Here is a 14,801-nt window from a genome sequence, read left to right on the forward strand (position 1 = left end):
TGTTGTGTTTGATTTGGTTTGTTCACCATGGGGCCAGGGTAGCCGTCTCCCTTGGGGCCAAATGGACCTGCGGGGCCCAGGTCACCCCGATCGCCCTAAAATAGAACAAGGACTTCAAGTTTTCATACAAAGAATAATATTTAATGCAATAGTTTACAACAAAATGTTGAACTTCTTCCAGTTCTATATCTGTGGTGCCCAATCGGCCTCCCATCAATGCTAGCTCATAATTGATTTTCCAAATAAATAATGATTATTTCCATTTTAGTTCAGTTTTAAGCACCTAAAAGAACAAATGTATTACCTTTGGGCCAGGCAGTCCAAAGCCAGTCTCACCGATTGGACCAGGAGGTCCACCTGGTCCAGGATCGCCCTACGACGTTTTAACACATTAACTTTTCAGATTAAGTTGGCAAAGATATACACACTACACATTCTCAGCTGTTTTAACTAGGTCCAAATTTCTCATCTTTCATTATTGTGAAAGAATTGTTAAAATTGTTTATTTTCTGGGATTTTTTTTTTCTTTAAATACAGAAAAATTTGGAAAGTCAGACATGTATAAAAGACATGGAGTGGGATTATATAAACTTCATTTTGTACCTACCTCCTTTTCAAGCAAATAGTTATCGAATATATATCGTGGCATTTGAATTGTGAATATCTTTGAAATAAATAAACAAAGGAAATTAATCTAAAGTCATGATGAAAAAGGAAGAACATAAATGGACCTAACAGTAATTAGTTAGACTGTCATGTATAGAGTTGTTACAGTTTTATATTAGAAGTATCTGAAATATTTAGTATGATGAGTAACCATGTCAACTAAAGGTTTATTTCTCTGTTTTATTAAGCTCTATAACTCAGAACATCCATTGGTGATTTTAAGGGATGGATTAGGGTGTCCATAGTCCTAAAGCTTCACTCGCTCCCCCTTGTGGTCACTCTGGAGTATTTCAAGTGAACTGGAATGAAAACGCTCATCAACCTAAGGTAAAAGTCTTAAAACAAATCAAACTAAACCTTTCTTGCTGTAGAACAAATTTTTTTACGTTTGCCAAATGCCTAGATGATGATCATATGTCAAAAAATACATTTTTGTAAAGGACACCTACTGCAGCGTTAAGCATCCACACTCATACTTGACTGTTTTACTACGTATCATTCTACAAGTTATATCATGTTTAATTCTGACATATGTTGGTGTTTAGTTGGGTGTTACTAGCTTAGTGAGTTTGTTGATTAAAGTATTTTAAATGTAAGGTTTAATTATGGTTGTAAATAAACAGTAGCCGCTGACATTATTCCATATGTGTGTTAGAAAACCTCCGTGCTGCATATTTAATACCTAAGCCTTACCAAGCAGGAATTTATTTTCACAATATCTCTATTTCTATTTTTGTGAATCATGTACCTCACCCCAGTTTTCTTGCGTTTTCTTTTTTTAACTATTTCACAGTTCTTTTCCTATATTGTTCACTACAGGAACTTGATTTTTTTTCCTCAGGGAATAATTCATATTTTCTTCACTTGAACTATAATGACATCTTTGCAAAACAAGTGATAATTGCTTTCCCTGAAAGCGAACTGGGATATAATTATCACCTAAATACAAATTTGAAAAATATGCAGGAATTGCAAGTTTGTTTTTTTCAAAGTGAGAACTGAAAGCGCATACCTTGGGTCCGTTGATGAAACGTCCCGGTGGTCCGGCGGAACCGGGCCGTCCCTGTGACCCTGGTTCTCCCTGGTTAGAGATTCATTCAACCGCATTATTAAATCCCAACCTTTAATCAGCATATCAGTCTTTATCATGTCATAGACTGTCTACGGTTTTAGGTAATAACGGCTCAAAGGTTTCCTACCTTTGGTCCAGAGGGTCCAGCTATGCCAGGCGGACCTGTCAACCCTCTTATTCCTCTTTGGCCTTGGTCACCCTGAGCAACAATGTCAGAAACATGGTTGTTTATGGGATATCTATAACCCTATACTCATCATTTATGAATGTACATACAGGTCAACAAATAACCTTTAGTAAGAAATGTCAGACGTAATAAAAGAAGTACCATGGTTTCCCCAAAGGGTAATATAAGCCTGACGGGCCACCAGGCTTTACTTGCCTTTCCCACCAGGTTAACTGTTGTTAATTTTAAATAAGGTTTTGTATTTACCAGTAACAATGACAACAACAATGTATTAAGCTAGGTTTATCATTGGCACATTGACCTGGGAGTGAGGGGGTGCGCACCAAGTGTGCCCATTAACCAAATTATGATCCCTGCTCAGGCACCTCCAATTTTTGTAACTTTTAAAAAATTTTAACACAAAAACATGATGGGTCACTGGTGGACGGCCCTAGCACGTCTACCACCGAAACCCTCAATACCACTTGCGTACTTTATGCACTAGGCTTCTTTCTTTTATTGAAAAGTGGGAAAAAAAAAACAAGAAAGTGAATATTAAAATGCTAAAAGGTACACAATGAATAAAGGGGAAAAATATCTTAATTCAATTCCTTTAGATTACAATTAAAAGCCAAAACATTCATGTCCAATATGTTGCTAGGGACCATGTCCGTTGTGGCATAAGCAAACAATCGTCCACTGACAAGCACATCAAGAAATGACATCATATTGAAAAATATAAGGAAAGAAAAACTTAAACTGTGTACCTTTTCTCCCTGAGTGCCAATCCCTGGCGTGCCTTCTGGACCTCTAAGACCAACGGCTCCTGGTTCGCCCTAAAGCCACAAACTCCAACATTCAACAAACTTGTCGTTCACTTCTTATAGAGCCCTAGAGGAAATCCATCAAACTACCTTTTGTCCTGGAGCTCCGTCCTCTCCAGGAAGTCCAGGCAAACCTGACAGTCCTGGTGATCCTGGTTCACCCTACAGAAAGGTTTCTGGGTCTTTTAAAGTGTTTGGACTGCTGCAGACGTTAACGCCGTTTTAAACTTAGGCCACATTCACACCAGACAATGACCAAACTAATAAATGAAATACCAGCCAGAATATGGATGGTCTTTGGAGGTTTTTGAAGACACAAGATATATCAAAAACAACACTCTCCTGTATTTTGTAAGGCTGCTAAGAGGCAGATGAAAATACTGGTGCTTCCTCTTTCACAGTAAGGCTGAAACTGATGGTTGGGGAGCAGAAACCTCTCATTTCTCAATTCAGCAGATTGGTAGGAAATATCCAAATCAATTTCTGCTACCTTTGTTGGTAGGTCTTTAGTAGAATGGCCATAAACGCAGCAAAAAACAACAACAACAACAACAACAACAAAAAACAAACTATTTGGTGTTCAGAGTGCTTTCAGATCAAAATCAGGGTTCCATTTGATATTCAGAAGAACGGTGGAGCAGATCCAAAAGAACAGAGTGGTCTTGATCCAGCATGAAGGAGACCTTAAATGATTGATTCATGTTGGTTTTTAATTAAAAAGAACACCGACACACCTTGGCACCGGGCTCACCAGCTCCTCTTTCTCCTGGAGCCCCCACTTCTCCTGGCAGCCCCTGGTCTCCCTGTGTGATATAAAGTTCATTGTTTCAATCCTAGAACGATGCTGCCTAATGCTGAAAACTGCTACAGTTGTCCTCTGCATTACTGACTAAAATGTACTCAATTAACTTAGATTTTATTAAGCTGTTACTGAAAATGTACTTTTAATCTTCTCCTTATTTTAAATAAACTAATGCAGTATAGGAAAACCGAAAAGTCCACAGGTTCTTTATCTCTGTTACAAGCTCTGCCTGATTAACACATACTCTGTGATGTGACAAGTAAATTCAATTTCGATAAAAATAATGTGTAGGGTTAGGGTCAGGACAAACCTTGGGTCCAGGAAAGCCCTCTCCCGGTTGGCCTCTTATTCCAGGTGGCCCCCTGGGGCCCTCTGTTCCCTGAAAGGAAGATATAAGGAAATTGAAGACGAATGTAATGAGTTTATTTAAAATTAAGCAAAAAGAAAAACAGGTATCAACATAGAAAATAATCAAATCCGGTTAACTTAAGGCCTAATGAACAATTTAATAAAGAAGTTGCATACATAGCACTTTGCTTAACAACCAGCCACATACCTTTTCTCCTTGGATGCCTAGACCTGGAAGACCCAGGGGTCCTGGAAACCCTGGAGGGCCAAAATCCCCCTACAGGAATGAAGTTTAAAAAAATAATGATACCACATACATGCTCATAGTTCATCAGTGAATCACCATTCAGTTTCAGCTACAACCTTTCATTATGTATAACTTTCGGAAAGTACCCAACTTTATTTGTTCCATACAGATCTAGCTCGGCTTAAGCCCCCCCCAATATCTTCATGACTTATAAATGCTAAAAAATATTTCTTGTGACTTTAGAACCCTGTTTGCAAATCAGTCCAGTGCTTCCAACCCATGTCTACATCTGTGAGTCGTAAACTCTCCTGACAGATGCGAGTGTCTGCAACACATTGCGACAAATAAAAACCTTACCTTTACACTGAATGCGCCAGTAGAGTGTTAATATTCCCACATTCAACAGCCCAAACCATAAAACTGCAGTCCTCCTACACCATTCAAGCTGTAACCTCAATTCATAGCCTGTAGACTGTGACCTCCTATATAACGCCGTGCTCAATGCATTTATCAGTGGCTCTGGCAACTTTTGGCCTCCTTCACAACAGGGCTTTAGCTTTCTCGCGTTCTCCGCTTTTGTGAAGTCTTTTCAGCACGGCGCCTCATTTATGGCCTCTCTGTACTCTACCTTGTCTCCTTTGATTCCTAGGCCCAGCTGTCCTCTGGGCCCCCGTGGCCCCTCTATGCCTCGCTCGCCCTGTGAAGGCGGACAGAGAAGTTATTGCGTTTTGACTTTTTGAGATATTAGATGTGCTCACAGGAATGGCAAAGCAAGGCCATATGCCACATATCAGCAAAAGGGAGGGAAACGTCTTTGATAGTTGCTTTCATAAAAGCTACACTCAGACACATAAAAGCTTACCTTCAGTAACCTCTGTAACGTAATATTCACATAGAGCGTATGGAACTAGGTTTTGTATGTGTGCAGAGGATTTATGACATATTTCTGGTTAAAAGCTTTAGATTAAGGTTTCTGATTCCTGAAACAAAGAAGACCATAAATGAAAAAGAAGCACAGACGTTCACAATTTCAATTATCAGTCACCTCAAAGCACCAAGCAACACGGCTAAACAGGTCCAATTCAAACCCACAGGACTTTGGGTCAATACCGTTTTATTCGGCCCGATAAATTCCAATATGGAGAAGTCCGGTTCAATCAAGATGAGATCCAGATGATGTCAGCACTATCAGGTTCGGTGTATTAGTGATTTTAAAGTAGAAAACAAAAAGGTAATTCTTCTCAATTTACAAAAAACATAAGAGCTTTAGAGGTGAACATTAATGGGTGGTTATATTTTGCTTTTGCAATTCAGATTCACATTATGTCAAAGAGTCCTTGAATGATGTAAAATTTATTTATTTATTTTTTTAGCTGTACATCATGTTGAAATGTTATTCCCTCATCAGAAACATATCCAGAGTGTTGCCTTGATTCTTTCATACATGTTTGGGAAATCCTTTCATCTCCCGTGGCAACCATTCAGGTGTTCAAAACGCAGGCTGGTTGGACCTAGCTCCACCTTCGAGGACGAACCTCCAAGCTTCCGCCTCACAGAGCAGGACTCCCTCATGACTCCCCTTCTCAAATCCTTCAGATTAGCCAGCAGCAATTAGCAAACAATGCTAATTGTGCTTATTATACGAGCCACTTCTCAGTGCAACGCTGGTAGAAACGTTGATACAGGAGAAATGTTTTGATGACTTCATGACAGCGGCGTTTCAGAAAAAGCAGCAGTTTTTCAAGGCTTAAACTTTCTTTTAAGTTATATTTGACATATACATAGCATTTTTATAACATCTAAATGTAACATAGACACTTGATTGTGCTATAAAGTGCGGCTTTGTGCCTAGTAAATACATAATAATGTCCCCTTAAATTGATTAGCAGAAACAGAAGCAGATCCCTGTCGTTGAAGCAGATTTACTGCACAGTTATTGAGCTAAACTGAGAACACAAAGGTCAAGCTCAGGAGGCTTTCCATAAATCACAGGGTGGTGGTCCAATTCCCAGCTTCCCCCAGGCTGCATACTAATTATTACCCTGGAGTAACCAAAAACGTTTTCTATTTGATATAAAACCATTGGATAATCTAAAAAAAAACAACAAAAAAACCCCTCAAGAACAGGTCGATCAATTAAAAAAAAAAAAAAAACGAACAAGACTTTGTGAATGATTCATAGACAAATGCAGCACCATCAAATACTGCTATCCATCTGAAAGAGAGAACTGAATAAAGGAGCCTCTTCCTCATCTTCTACCTGGAGGAGATTTTACCCGTCTTCCAAGGTTTTTCCAAAGTCGGGGAACAACAAAACAAAGCAACAACAAGATGTACATTGACTAGCATAGCGATGCCGCATTTGCATCTCGGCTTCCAGAAGTTTCATTTTATTGTCAAAAATCCGTGATCGGAGCTCAAAGCAGAAGCGCTAATGATGTGTAAAAAAAAGGGGAAAAAAGGTTTATGCTGCTGTGAGTCTGGGAGCTTGTCGGGGCAAGTCATGTGAGGAACGCCGCTGTAGAGGGAACGCCATCTGTGAGAATACAGCCAAGAGTGGTGTTGCAAAAAAAAAAAAAAAGAGCAAAGAAAGAAAAAAGAAAGACAGAGAAGAAATAGAGTACCCTGGAGGGTGATCTAGCAGAGGGGGGAAACACCTTCTCCAGGTTTTATGGTGGAAACTGTTACTTTTCAGAGCAACGGTGCCAGGTGATGAATTAGATGACAGTTCGGTGTGAGGGTGAAGTAAGAATTTCACCTGAAGCCTACCTGGTGTTTCAGAGTTGCTTGGTAAATATTGCAGGAGAAGAAAACAAAACAAAACAAAAAAAAGCAGTTACTCGTGTCGTGGCTGGAAGACGTTTCGGCAGATTATTCACCCTTCGTTTATAGTCCGCCTCTGTCACAACGGAGAGCCTCGATGTGATTTAATATTATTTTACATGAATCGTTTTCTGCAAAATTATGATTGGTGTAAAGGTGCTGAGCTGGTTACTGTGAGCCACTTTGGGGATGGAAGTAAGTTAAGTGAAGTTTATCTGTATAACACATGTTAGCAGAAATGTGGAACAAGTGAATATTTTTCCAAACTTCAAAGAGTTTTACTCAGATTAATCAAAACCAGCAGTGTGTTTGCGTGTTTTTGTGTGTGCGTGCGTGTGTGTGTGTGCGTGTGCGTGTGTGTGCGTGTGTGCAGTGGAAACACAAAATACCATCATGCCCCCTGATCTTTGTTAAGAAAACAGAAACCTCATGAAGGAAGATGTGTTTCCACATGTGGGAGATGTTCTGCTTGTGTACGACTGAGGAAAAACAGACACTATAGCAGACTATAAGTTCCCTCTGACTGAGTCACTGGCTGAACCGTGGGGGCGTTCTGGCCTTTTTATTCCCCGTCCCGTTTCTGAATCTTCTCCTCTCCGCGCCGAGACGTTCTCGTCTCCTCCTGCTGGGGTCGATCGATAGGCCGCGCCGCGGCGTGAGGTAATGGAAGCCGCGCCGCTGCGCCGTAAGGCGAATTTACTGTCGTGTGCTATCATGTCTCTTGTCTATACACGTTGTCAATTTCCTGCCGGAATCTGGAGCCCAGACGAGAGATATTTTTTTTTCCCCTCAAAGGTCAGAGGGCGACGGCGGATGGGTGAAGCAAACATGGATGCATGAAAACGGGTCGAAAGGCTGAAGCTTTTAGCTGGCTTGAGTGCATGAGACTTTCAGGAAATACCATCTCTCCCAGGAGCTTTAGGCTTTAAAAAAAAAAAAAAAAAAAAATGAACACCCACTCACCTTAGGGCCAGGGATACCTTCTCCCGTCGGTCCTCTCTCTCCTTGGACTCCCTGTGGCCCCTGAGGACCCTGAAAAAAATGAAATAACATGTAAATGACCTTTTAAAGAAATCTATTTGGGAGAGGAGAGAACTAATTCTGACTCAAAGTCAGGAGATAACAGGAAGGCTGAACGCATTCATAGCAAGGCAAAAAAAGTATCACCAAGTAATTTTGGTCTAGTTTCGAGTGCAAATATCTTTGTACACTTGAAATGAGACAAAACCGATTTATAATTAACTTTCCAGCAAGGTACAGATGCTTGCTATAAGTCAAAGTGCGCAGATAGACACTAGGTGGTGCTAGAGCACATGACTTATTCCCTCCATAGGGAAAAAAAGAGCTCTTTTGAAATCTTTTCTTTTTTAAAGTGTAGTGTGTGGCCCAGTATTACATTCCTTGTTTTGAGTTAATTTTCACGTATAGAGAAGATGTTGGCAGGAAAGGTGTAGGCTTCTGATATTCTGTTTCAAATTCATCAAATTGTTCTTGTCTGTTTTATTTGAATTCAGTTTAATAGTTTATCACTAAAATGACTTGAGTTATCTCTGCTGCCGTAGGCTTAAACCGTTGGACCACAAACTGACCACTTTTCCTCACTTTCTCCTTCTACTACTCTCCAATTATGTTTTTGGTTTCCTCTCCACAGAAGCTACGCTAATCTTGTCTGGCTGTGATTCCTTCCCGGAGGAAGCTGAGATAATGTTGATGTCACCTGATTATTCTCAGTCTCCTGCTATTAACTTTTTACTTTCTTGTACGTCAAAACTAGCAGTAAATCAGGTCATCTGTTTCTCCTTGTGCATTTTGCTCTGACTTCTCAAACATCCCAGTCAGCAGTGGGAGACGGCCAGTTGTACCAAGCCAAGTTCTGGTTCAGCTGGAGGTTTCTTCCTGCTAAAAGGGAGCTTTTAGATTGAAACTTCCTTTGAATAACTAATTGAACACACAGCACTGCCAGATAACTAGGTCTAATTGGAGTGTGTACCATTAGTAATGCTAACTGTGCTAATACAAAATGCCAAAGGCATTCCTTTTTGCCCTGACGTCATCTCTGCTCCTGCTAATAACAGTTATTGATGTAGGAAGGCAAGAAAACTCGAAGATTATTTTAATATGTGTGTGGCTACAGGATTTTAAAGCCATTTGGGGGCGTTAACAATTGTTATTATAGAGAGGTTAAAAGGTTGTTGTTTTTTTGTGCAACAAAAGGCACATTTCATGTAGTGACAAGCCAGACAGAAGCAGCAGGTTGGAACAGTAAGAAGCAGAACGACAGATCCGTCTACATCGTTCGTCTGTAATACACAAGTGACACRTTTTGTCCTCGTTTCTAACTCACCGGTGGTCCGGGCTCGCCGATCCCCGTAGGGCCGGGAGGCCCCGGTTGCCCCTGGAAACCGACATCCCCCTGCAGAGTGCGAGATAGCGAGGGGAGTGCTCAGACAGGGTGAGACACAAAAGGCTGGTGGTTATGTTTTCGTGAAACGATTTTTCCGTAACATTTTACCTTTGGTCCCGGAAGGCCGATCCCCGTCTCACCTTGGATTCCAGGTGGTCCTGGAAGCCCCCGCTCACCCTATTAAAAAGATAAACGTGGGTACATTTTGTCCACATGTCACTCATCCTTGTGTACGAGCGAGAAAATCTAAGAAAACCCACAGACAACCCACTTTCTCCTGCCTCAACCGTCCATTGACAAAACTTGATTTAAGACTTAATTGTTTGTTTTTAAAAAAAAAAAAAAAAAAGCTGTTGCTTCTCTACATAGTGGCTCTAAATCAAAGCTGTGGCGCTCACAAAAAGGACCCATGGGAGGCAGGAAAAAGAGGCGTGGAGATTGTTCTAGGTGCATACCGGTGCTTTTTGTCCCCCCTCTCCCCCCCTTCCATTGCCCTTTCCAAGCAAGTTAGGACAATGCTTCCCGCCAGACATTACATTGCTATTTTGGTGATGTAGGATGACAGCCAGACTATAAACGTGAACATTTTTCTAAAATAATTAGGAGGCGACCACTTGGTGCGGAGTAAGTGCTTATGGGAGGAATGGCAGGTAGAACACGGTGGAGGAGGCTGAAAGCAGAAGGAACCGACAAATAAGCCGACAAGTTAATAACAGATGAGCTTCTTCGGAGGAGTTTCAAATGTCACAGCGGCGGCGGATCGTAACTCACCAATAAACGTTCAAATGTATAGTTCCTACCCCCCCACTCCCCATTCGCTTTATGAGCTTTTGGAGATACTTGACATTTCTCATGTTATTTATGCCTGCGTTAGGTGATTTTAATCTGAAGTGTTATAAATGTCAGCGTCGTGAGAGCGAGGGTTATTTACTGCGCATTATTCCGAAGGAAAAAAAACTATCGGAATCGAATGCTTTTTAGTCACGGTAGGCGACTTTGTGTCGTTGAAATGGCGACACGTTTGTATTTGGATTCAGACCAATCCTCACGTGTGTATCTGGTTTAAAAAAATAAATACATAAATAAAAAAATGTGACTGACTTGATTGATGTATTTGAGTTATAGGTGGAGACAGGTCATAAGAGCTTCAATTTCCTCACAAAGACATTGTGGTGTTGCCCGGGATTATTAAAAATGATCAAATAGAGAGCATGAATGATGTCATAGATATGTTTATTATACAGACTTAATTAAAGGGTGGCTTTAGTTTTCATTCAGAGCCATTTCAAACTTAAATTTAACACAAGCCATGAAGGGAACAGACCAAACATGTGGAAGACGACGATCTGGTCTGAATTTTGGCCTTTGTGAAAAAAACCTGAAGATACGAAGCCTTTTTGGTGCCCAAATTCATAATGCAGACAAGCTATTCAACCTTTATTATGAAAAATATGGGTTGTATATTGACAGCGTAGTCTGTTTTCCCCAAGTAAACTAGATGTACCATTAAATATAGATTATCTCACAACTTTTAGCATTACAGTACAAAGTTGTAAGATGAAAAAATTGATACTGTTGATTTTCCAAAATGGCATAATTTGGAGAAGATCAAATATGTGACAAAGCTGTATTAGAAAGAAATATGGAAGCCATTTAAGTTATCATAGAGCAGAGAGAAGGAGGAAGTTCAAGCTATCTCTACTTCTGTCAACAGTATCTGTTGTCCTATTTGTTAACTCTAACAATATGACAGATTGTTTTGTGATGTATATTTATTAATGAGTAAAAGTGAAAAGGTTCATCGTTTAATAATTTTTAATCATTTAAAAATAAAAATTGGTCATATTTGGAGTAAAGTGAATTGCATTTTAGATAGAAAAAAAAGGAAAACTACATTTCTGAAAAAAATCTCAGAAAATTTGAGATTAATCTCTGAATGCTTTTTCTAGAAACATTCTTTGTTTCAAACGTCTCGTTTTCAAAATATACCGTCAAGGTTTCTTTGTTGTCGTTTTTTTTCTAAACCATTTTTGAGTTTTTTCTAGCAAATTTTAAACTTTTCAAACTCAGAAATTTGCTTTTTTCTAGAACAAAAGGGGTCTGAGGGTTTTTTGTTTTTTTTTGCGAAAATTTACAAATTTTTTTCTAACTACATATTCAGAGGAAATACTGTTCAACACCCGAAAGCAGTTCAGAGATGTTTAATCTAACGCTGCTAACGCTAACGTTATTTAGGTCAACAAACTGTCAACATGCTAGAAGGTGTTAAGAAAATAAATTTAAAATATGCTAGTTTTAAAACTTAGCAACATGTCTTGATTGAAATAGCCTAATTATAGTTTTCAGATTAATAACTTATTCTGCCCTATTGACCTTTATGTTGCCAGTAGTTACAGCAGATTGTTTGCTAAGATCTTTTGATCTGCCCTTTGTCTGTGTGGGAAACAATCAGAAGTTCCAGCTTCACTCTGATCTGTGAAAAGCCATAAAACAGCAGGAGTTCAGGCCAGTGGAGGAGAAGCTCTGCTTCCACTTTGTTTAGATAAAGGTGACAACTGATGTTTGATCTTGAAAACAACTTGTAGGGAGTTTCTAACTTTTAAGAGGGTCAGAGACAGCTTCTGGTTGGATGAGCAAAGATACGCCTTATTTGAATAAATTAAAGAGAAGAATATGCCTTTACTATAAAAGTTTGTCTTTCTTTCTTTCTTTCTTTCTCTTTCTTTCTTTCTTTCTTTCTTTCTTTCTTTCTTTCTTTCTTTCTTTCTTTCTTTCTTTCTTTCTTTCTTTNCTTTCTTTCTTTCTTTCTTTCTTTCTTTCTTTCTTTCTTTCTTTCTTTCTTTCTTTCTTTCTTTCTTTCTTTCTTTCTTTCTTTCTTTCTTTCTTCTTTTCTATTTGTCTCAGGTAAATGAATGACTATTTTAGTGTGTTTGAAGTGTCTGTCTTGTCAATGTGTTGTCATGCTTTTAAACGTTAGAAAAACTCTGAAAATGTATAACGTGGAGCGTTGACTGTCATCTCTGTGTGGCTTTTGCTTCTACGCATGGAATCATTGAATCCGGGAGCACAAGAGAATATAAAGAGCCAGAAGTTAATAATTTTATTCTCTTAACAAATGTTTAGCTCTCAGACACACAGCAAATTCATTTAAACACAAACTAATTCATTTAAACATGAATTAATCAGTTTGAAGATTTCCCTACTTCTGTTAGCTCATGTGGCCGAGGCACATCAGTGGTTAAGCTCTGTTTTCGTTTGACGCATTTGACTGGCAGCAGTGTGGGAGGTCCATCAGAATTAGGAACGATGGGCGTAGCGGGGGCTGAATTGTTATTTATATTTTCAGAATTTTATTTTATTTTTTTAATGGAGAGGATGAGAAAAGGGTGTCAGTCAGAACTGTAAATTATTGCTACTTATTTTCGTCTACGACCCGGCCCCTTTGCTCAGTGCGCACCCTGCGCCCCTCTGTGAAGTGTGCTTTCAGTCGAAGTGCACGTAAAGGTTCGAGTGCGCAAGCGCGCAAAAATGTGAGAACTGGGACAGTACGCCTCTGTGTCTTAACTTCGACATCCAAAATGGCGGGACTTGGTCACTGTTTAGGCATTTGTGCTGCTAAAATGTACAACTACAACAAAACAATTTTTTTTAAATGTACAGTGAAGGTATTTTTGCTTTCCTAAGTCATTGTTGGAGATATGCATTTTATTATGCGGAGAAAAAATGTAAACTTCAGTCAGACAAAGTTTTTCCCACGATGTGTAGAAGTGACGTTAATTATGTGGATACATATATTTAACAAAGATTTAATGTACTAACAAGTTTAAGTAATCGATTTGCCATCAAGCTTAATTATTGATTAAGACACCAAGTCCTCCAGTAGCCGTACCGGTTCAACGATATGTTTTCCCTTACATGCTGCTGCAACTGATAAGTTGATTAATGGTCTGATTCACCACACATCCTGTGTATTATTAATGTCTGAGTGATCCACATAACTTCCCCTCGTCACTCTCACGACTAGCGCTGACGTCTTGACTGTTTTCTTATAAGATGTTTATGGCTTCAAGGACACGTTAATCATCAGGGAACAGTGTTCACAAGCAGCTTGTTTCCTTTTCCGAAGCCATTCGCTTTAATGACAAGTCCTGTTTTCTGTCTGCACAAATGGCTGTTTTATCAATTCTGTTTTTTTTTATGTTTCAAAAGTGCAAGCAAGAACAAACAAAATGCCTTAAACAGCCACATTTTCTGCAAATTTTGTTTTCATTGCATATCATTATGTCAGCTGTACGTGATTGGCAAAAAATATACAAGTATTTTTGATATGTTTTGGAGACAAACTGGACACGGCGACATCTGAAGTCTAGACTATGAAGATGTTTGACTTTGTTGGTCTTTAGCTGAAGCCGTACAGGCCCTGATGAGTGGATGTAATCATTGTCACCGGGAAGATACAGTTTAAAAAACGGACGATGAAGTTGAACCTCAACAGAAAGGCCTGAGCCAAAGACGAGATGAAAAATCTCTGATTTATCTTCAATGAGACGAAGCTTCAAGGTTCAGGAAGAAACAAATCCTTGCAAAAGTATTTATACCTCTTAGTTGCAATCATAAAATTCCACAGTATATTTTACTAAAAATGTGTTCGGGATTAGTATTCAGTTTACCTTGACACCCTTAAATAAAATCCAATGCAATCGATTTGCCTCTACATGGTTAGTAGACTCCTTCCCACTTTTTTTCAAAGTATTAATGGGAAGTTGTGGGCTGAATACAAATGTATTATTTTCATTTAGCAAAAGTTGAAAACCAGGTATGTTTGTTCATCTGCCTACTGTTGAAAGATTGTAATTGTTATGATCAGTATTGATTTTGTGATTAGTGTCCATCTTTGGTAAGTTTTGTGTACCTCAGTCATCTTTCCATTTTATCMTTTTTGGGTGATGATTTGTAATGTGTTTTGCTTGTTTTGMAATAATTGAGTTATAGGATTTTTAAAAGGTTAATASGTATTTTTACATTTAAATTGAGATTGTTACAAATTTTTGCAATACTTCAGGTGAGTATTAAATTACTGGACAGAACAAATCTATCATCTACAGGTAAAATAAGGAGTTTAATTTTAGATGCATAAAACTGATAAGGGTAGCAGAGGCCCACCTGCTCCGCCTCCCTATCAGAKGCTTTACTGTGGTGCTGCAGATGAGGGGGATGTGGAGCTGAGGGGTCCTGTTGAAAAGGGGGACTGTATAAGAAGGCCAATGTTTTAGTTATTCTAGTATACGGAATTTTTTGTTCCTATATTGGAAGGCCTAATCAATTTATTTGTGAGGTCTGTGTATCTCAGACCTCAAAAGGGGGACTGTTGAGAAAAATTATTATTTTGAGTGTTTAACACAGTTTAAACCTTTTAGAACGAATTTCTTAAGTTTGAACAGGTTTGTGT

General features: G+C 39.1%; 1 protein-coding gene across 2 annotated transcripts in view; it reads right to left on the reverse strand.

Annotated features, from left to right (window-relative positions):
- The window catches only part of LOC103474392 (collagen alpha-1(XXVIII) chain-like), a 38,847-nt gene that overhangs the window by 10,014 nt on the left and 14,032 nt on the right, over positions 1 to 14,801 (reverse strand). For both annotated transcript variants that reach the window (XM_017303727.1, XM_008425313.1), the window contains 13 exons: positions 9,461 to 9,529; positions 9,293 to 9,361; positions 7,912 to 7,980; positions 4,754 to 4,822; positions 4,087 to 4,155; positions 3,841 to 3,909; positions 3,463 to 3,531; positions 2,819 to 2,890; positions 2,672 to 2,740; positions 1,866 to 1,937; positions 1,679 to 1,747; positions 305 to 373; positions 27 to 95 (listed from right to left, as the gene is read on the reverse strand). In XM_017303727.1, coding sequence (XP_017159216.1) covers positions 27 to 95; positions 305 to 373; positions 1,679 to 1,747; positions 1,866 to 1,937; positions 2,672 to 2,740; positions 2,819 to 2,890; positions 3,463 to 3,531; positions 3,841 to 3,909; positions 4,087 to 4,155; positions 4,754 to 4,822; positions 7,912 to 7,980; positions 9,293 to 9,361; positions 9,461 to 9,529 — 903 coding nt within the window. The remainder of the gene's footprint in view (positions 1 to 26; positions 96 to 304; positions 374 to 1,678; positions 1,748 to 1,865; positions 1,938 to 2,671; positions 2,741 to 2,818; positions 2,891 to 3,462; positions 3,532 to 3,840; positions 3,910 to 4,086; positions 4,156 to 4,753; positions 4,823 to 7,911; positions 7,981 to 9,292; positions 9,362 to 9,460; positions 9,530 to 14,801) is intronic.

The sequence above is a fragment of the Poecilia reticulata genome, linkage group LG2 (assembly GCF_000633615.1).
Source record: "Poecilia reticulata strain Guanapo linkage group LG2, Guppy_female_1.0+MT, whole genome shotgun sequence".
NCBI lineage: Eukaryota > Metazoa > Chordata > Actinopteri > Cyprinodontiformes > Poeciliidae > Poecilia > Poecilia reticulata.